The sequence below is a fragment of the Acipenser ruthenus genome, chromosome 1 (genome assembly GCF_902713425.1).
Source record: "Acipenser ruthenus chromosome 1, fAciRut3.2 maternal haplotype, whole genome shotgun sequence".
Taxonomy (NCBI): Eukaryota; Metazoa; Chordata; class Actinopteri; order Acipenseriformes; family Acipenseridae; genus Acipenser; species Acipenser ruthenus.
In genome coordinates, this window is record NC_081189.1 from 119,780,403 (window position 1) to 119,787,102 (window position 6,700).

Below are 6,700 nucleotides of genomic sequence, written 5' to 3' on the forward strand. Positions count from 1 at the left end.
TCCCACTGCTCCTGTAGAACAGACGCCTTCAGTCTTGCTACAGCTTCAAGAACAGACCATGCTTTCCTCTGCCATAACATACTGAAGCTCCAGGATCCATGTCTATTGAAATCTCAATCTCAGCGATTCTTCCCAGTCTTTTCTGTAAAGATAGGGATTCGTTTAGAGGATTCTAATTGAGTTTGTGTTAGAGGATATGTTCCTGGAGCGGGACCCTCCTTGTAGTGGAGGGAGCGCTTGGTCGTTTGTAGACCAGCTTCATTTTGATAGTTGTGTTTTACTGTGTTTTGTTTTGCATTACTGTAAGTCGATTCTCCAGTCTCTCATTATTTGTTTATTTCGCAGACGCCTTTATCCAAGGAGACTTACAGAGACTAGGGTGTGTGAACTATGCATCAGCTGCAGAGTCACTTACAACCACGTCTCACCCAAAAGACGAAGCACAAGGAGGTTAAGTGACTTGCTCAGGGTTACACAAATGCCTCCTGTAGTCCCCCCCAGCCTGGGCGCCCTGCAGCTTCATATGAACCTGAATCCCTCTCACCCTCTCCTCTCTGTCAGCGGATACTCACATCCCTATTACACACTGCAGATGGGTTCATTATCAAATCAAGAAGGTCCTCAGAAGGGAGCAGAGCTCCCCAATTTGCCTGAAATAATTTGTAACATTTATTTGAACATTTACTTCTGAACATAATAAAAATAACTGCAGCATCCACATAGATTTGAAGTAAAGAAAAATGAAGGGGTTACCCTTGACTCCTTCCAGTCAGGTAATGGAAACTGTCCCCAAGTTAACACTCCAAACCGACTGGTGGCATGAGAGACAGAACGAAGGAATGGTGATAGATAGACATGTTGACAGAATCATGACAGCAAGAATATGGAGTATGGCTTTAGACTCCTTGGCTGCAAAATGAAAAGGGTGGTGGGGGGGGGGGGGGTGTCGGGGTTTTGTCCTCCTTTTTGCTTTTCTGAAGGTTTCGGCAGCATCCACATGCTTTGCCACAAGCTTGTTCTAGGGAGCTGTAGGTTAAAATGTGTTCTTCAAGTAACTGCAGTGTTAGTGAAGCAGGCAGGAAAAGGAATTGGTTTCAGGTAACATGCACTTGATTTGAAAGTGTGCAGTGTAGAATTCACTGTAATGTCTAAATAGGCAAATTGAAGTTTATGATACATGTGCAGCATACTTTGCAAATATGTTAAATTGATTTATTAGGGCAATCACAATTGTATTGCTATTATTCACCTGGAAATATAAAAAGATTTTATTTCAGGAATCATGCAAATAATGCACAAGTGAAAAAAGAGTACAATTGTTTGCAATGTGTACGCAGTAAGTACCTACAAGTTTATTATACATGTGTAGCATATTTTGTAAATACATTCAATTGGTATATTAGAATATAAAGCAAGTATAAACAATGACATGCTTTTAGAGGTGTAAAATGTATTGTAATGTGTGCTGACCGTAATCAATTGGGCAAACAGATGTTTATCGCTAAGCCTGGGTTATTGCACATAAAATGTACTAATATAGATAGCATATCTTTGAATGATGTGGTCCTGGAGGTTTGATTAATGGTGGATCTGCAATACTGAGCACTGCTGGATTCTCTGGTGCCTCTGATGGATCATGCAGTATATATAAGTGTGGGTGCAGAAGATTGGGTTGAATACACACCTGGTGAAGCAACTGTATCATCTCTGAACCTGTGAAAGTGAGCAACATGAGGAAGGCAATTATACTGGCTGTCATCTGTTCAACTGGTGAGTGTCAATGCTGACTTATTATATATACAATATATATACAATTTAACTTGCTATGTGCTCATCTTTGACATATTTTATATTTCAAAGTGTTCTATATGTAATGTATTGTATCTATGCTATTTACACAGTAGTGCTTGGTAAACTGTGTTCTCTGTTTTTATATTACCAGCTGCTACCACACAGCATCTCCCTGATGCAACAATTCAAACAAATAAGTGCCCTCTTAGTAGTGCCGGGACCACAGCATTTTACTCTTTTTTTGAATGCTCTATAAAAAGAAAACATACAAGACATTTTCCTATAAATGTCTCTGTTGATTTTTACATTCTGTAAGTTTCTAAATCTATAGAAACGTTAATAGTTATCTGTGTGCTTGGGGGCACATAGGTCCACAGATGTGTGAAATCTGCAGATAAATGAGGTGTGACTAGAATGCGTGAATAAAATCCAGAAACGTGTAATGTAAACCAAATTAGCGTTTACTGGAGATTATAATAATAATAATAATAATAATAATAATAATAATAATACTTTATTTCTAGAGCATCTTTCATACCACAGGATTCAAGGCACTTCACACAAGTTCACCATTACAAAGACAGATATTATGAAAACACCAAGATAAAAAATACTCAATACAATATATTTATAGTTTTAAAATGAGATTACTTTGACAGTGTTACTCCTCGCAAAATCAAAATGCGATACACCTCCAACCCATTTCCCTATCTTCTTTTGTTACCAAAAAATAAAATTAAAAATTAAAAAATGCTACAAAGCTACAAGATAAGATAAGCCATTCAGACCATCTTCGCTCACATTTTTCCTATAAACTAAGTTGTGTGTCTAGCAGCTAAAAATATCACAAGCTATTTGCTTATTTAGTCCACACATTAAGCAAAAGCAAAAGTGCACCACACTTGGAGGACGCTCGTTTAGCTTCATGGCTCCGACTCTCTGGAACTCTCTCCCAGCTTTGGTGCGTGATGCTCTCACCGTCGCTCGCTTTAAATCAACTCTCAAGACCCACCTGTTCTCTCTTGCTTTCCATGCTCTTTAACCTGATATCTGTTATTAGCTGCTGTGTTGCTGCTACTATTTCAAGTATTAAGCTATTATCATGTATTATGCATTTTTCACTGTATTTAAAGTATTATGGATTTTCTGCATCTTGTAAAGCACTTTGTGATGGTTGTCCAATATGAAAGGCGCTATATAAAATAAAGATTGATTGATTGACACATTAATATTAAATAATGGTAGCTTAGTTTTGATAGTTTTCTGGGATTTCAAACAAAAAATACAATTCTATGTATAAACAAGCCTGCTGTGCAACTTGAACTTTTCAACACAACACGTACCAACAGAAGTGTTTTTAAACAGTTCACTGCTGCAAGTCCTTCTTTTGAATCTTGAGGAAGTCCATCATAGGCTTTTGTTTCAGTGAGACAAAAGTATCTGCGTCGTTATATATGTGTGTGTGTGTGTGTGCACACCGCGGGGGTTAAGTCTACATTAGCAATAATGTACTGTACTTCAGTGATAAAACTCAAATCTTAACCATAACCCCAATGCCAACCATAACCCCAACCACAACCTCAACCCCAGATGCTGCCCATCTTCACCCAATAACACACGACAGGGTGTTCAAATAGCATCCAAACACTTAGGGTTGTTTGTTAAACAGCCTAGGCATTCAGATATTGGACCAAAAATGGCACCCCCACCTAACCCACCCCTACAAAAGCGAATTAGGCAGAAATGTTCTAAAAGTTCCAATGTTGACGTATCTGCACATGTTGTAACACTTTTTAGCCAATGAAATGCATTCATAACTGTATAAAAAAAAAAGTGCTTCCTACTTTCTTTTCTAAATGTACTAACTCGGCTTCCGTTTGCCCTCTCTAGTTCTATTCATCGCAGGAGACTGTTCGAGGCCCCCTAACAGCAAAGGTAATTCATGCTGATCCTGTGTCCTGTGCACCTGCCTACACAAGTTTGATAGTCTGAGCCCTCACAGTGTCTGGCCCTTGCCAAAGCCATGTCCAGATTGAACAATTCTATCCTGGTACAAAGCCATGACTTTGAATCTTTCCCAACATGTTTATAAGCATTCTAAGTGTTTCTGGGTTCTGTTGCTCCATCTTTATTCAAACTTTTCATTATACAGTATCTGCCTGGCTTGAAGCTTGTCTGTGCAGCTGAAAGATGTTATACAGTATCTGCCTGGCTTGAAGCTCGTCTGTTCAGCTGAAAGATGTTATACAGTATCTGCCTGGCTTGAAGCTCGTCTGTTCAGCTGAAGATATTATACAGTATCTGCCTGGCTTGAAGCTCGTCTGTTCAGCTGAAAGATGTTATACAGTATCTGCCTGGCTTGAAGCTCGTCTGTTCAGCTGAAGATATTATACAGTATCTGCCTGGCTTGAAGCTCGTCTGTTCAGCTGAAAGATATTATACAGTATCTGCCTGGCTTGAAGCTCGTCTGTTCAGCTGAAAGATGTTATACAGCCTCGCTGCCCTTTTTTCAACCTGATTCCATGTATCTCTTGATCACTTCCAGTTCAGTCAGGAAACTAATGCAATAGATTATTTATTAAAACAGACTACACAACACGACTACACTATACATAGTTTACACTACATTCTTTGGTCTTTGGCCTCACCTTTCGAAGTACATAAGCTCTCAGATAAGTGGAGAGGCAGGGAGGCAGGATAGCTGCCCTCCCCCATTAGACAAACCCCAAAAGCAGGTGGGGGCTGGGGAGGAGGAGGCGAACTCTGGTGCACAGTGGGGACGTAATGGATTGAGGTAAGATATAAATCCTTTCCTTGCCGATCATCGGACGTATTGTTTATCAAAGGACAAATAAGATACTAGCTATTCGATTGGTGGTTTGAGCTGGTGGTCGAAAGCGCCTAACATGTGCTTGACGTTTCTGTGATTTGATCTAAGGTGGAAGTGAGCTCCCTGCCAGAACCATAGCTTTGCTTAATTTCTATCAACAAAAATAAAAAAAAGCCCTATTCGGATGTAAAGTAAAAGTGGACAAGTTAGACAACTAACGTTAACTTTCTTTCTGAATGTTGCTACTTCATTAACCAGAAGACTAAAGTCAGAAATACTAAAAGAAACTTAAGAAAATCAATGACAAGCATTTCAACTACAAGTGTTGTTTTGTAATGTCTTCACAGAAAGAGACTTCTAGTCGAAACGCTTGTCCATGAATTTCTCTTGTAGTATTTCTAACTTCAGTCCTGCTGAGTGTTTACCATGGAAGCTCTGAGACAGAGCCCTGCTGGAGCTGTTGCTGCAGGTGTGGTTTGAGATTTGTTTCAGTGGCTGATGTCCTGGTTTTCTGGGTGTTTTCACAGCATTTGGAGTCTTGTGCCGAGGCTACATACAGAATGTTGCAAGAGCCTGTGACAAGCTGGGATGTGGACACTATGGAGCTAGACGGTAAAGTGTAAAATAAAATGAATATTCATGAGCCATTCATCAGGATAACTTGATTCGTTTTTGACAACATGCCCTTCAAAAGATAATAATCAATGTCAGCAGTTAATGCCCCACCATAAAGGCACCAATCATACCACCGGGTGACTAAATCTCATTGTTATTTCACCACATTGCCTGAATCACTGGTCTTCTTTGTCATTGTGTGTGACAGTATTTCTATGCACTTGCATATGTTCTTAGTGTTGCTGCTTCTCTGTCCTTCACCCCACAGCGTAGGGGGTCGTTCCCACGGAGGAGTTGATGTTAAGTGCTCAGATGGCTCTGCTGTTTACGCCCCATTTGACGGTAAACTTGTTGGCAGGATCAGACCCTACGGGAACAAAAACAAGATCGACGATGGCTTCAAGCTCATTGGCAATGGTAACAGCTATTCTATCAACAAAGCACACTGTCTGTAACAACACCACTTACACACTCTTATACAATCTGAACACGATATTTTACCACACTGCTTTTCCAATGGTTTTACCATAGTTTTACTGTGGCTTGCCATGTTTGTTAAGAAGCTTTACCATACCTTGCTATTCTTTACAATGCTTCCCTATGCTTTGCTATGCTTTCACTGTGCTTTATTACGCTGTGTTATGCTTTTACCATGGTCAAGCCACACATCGAAGTGACTCTAACAATGCTTTCTCCTTTCGTCTGTAGGGCTGTGCGTGATGTTTTTTTACATTAAGCCTGATAAATACACAGGTAACGTGAAGAAGGGACAGAGGATTGGGACCATGCTACCCATGCAGGCAGTCTACCCAGGCATCACCTCCCACATCCATGTCCAGATGTGTGACCGCTCTAATCCCACCCGTTACCTGTGAAACCAGACAACCCCCAGCCCTGCTCGCTTCCTCTCTGGCTGACGAGTCACCTCTGTGTAAATTCACTGTCTAATAAACGTGAATCAATATTTCTCTTAACAATAAAGCATTTTGATCTAAATGTGTAGTATCTTGTTTTTTTTCTCCAAATCTATGTATGTAAACTATGCATATGTACACTGTATATGCTGTTTGCAGTGTATTTGCCAGTTATACCACCAGACATTCTTAATACCCACCAATAGCCAGGAGTGCCTGCTCTGCTTCAGCTTCCAAATGGAAGCATCCCACATGTCCTTTATTTGACACAAATCAGTTTTTATACTACCTGCTACAACCACACTGCATGTCTCTGGTACAACAATTGAAATAAGTGTCCTCTTGGTAGTACAGGGATCACAAACTCCCTGTTTTTAAATGTTCTGTAAAAAGAAAACAGGACATTTTCCAATAAACGTTTCTACCGATTTTTACAGAATTTTTAAAATCTATAGAAAGATCAATATGAAAATGTCCTTTAAATATATGTTAGCTTGCGCAGTTCGGGGGTGTGGAGCTGGGGGCCTCTGATTTCCTGTTAATAAGTACC

At 40.0% G+C, this 6,700-nt stretch overlaps 1 protein-coding gene across 1 annotated transcript; it reads left to right on the forward strand.

Moving 5' to 3' along the window:
• Positions 1-1,730: 1,730 nt before the first annotated feature.
• LOC117420876 (leukocyte cell-derived chemotaxin-2-like) lies at positions 1,731-6,113 on the forward strand. The gene is made up of 4 exons (XM_034917200.2): positions 1,731-1,770; positions 5,149-5,233; positions 5,505-5,653; positions 5,945-6,113. Exons 1-4 carry the CDS (start codon positions 1,731-1,733, stop codon positions 6,109-6,111), a joined length of 441 nt encoding a protein of 146 aa, XP_034773091.2. The 3' UTR covers positions 6,112-6,113.
• Positions 6,114-6,700: the final 587 nt, after the last annotated feature.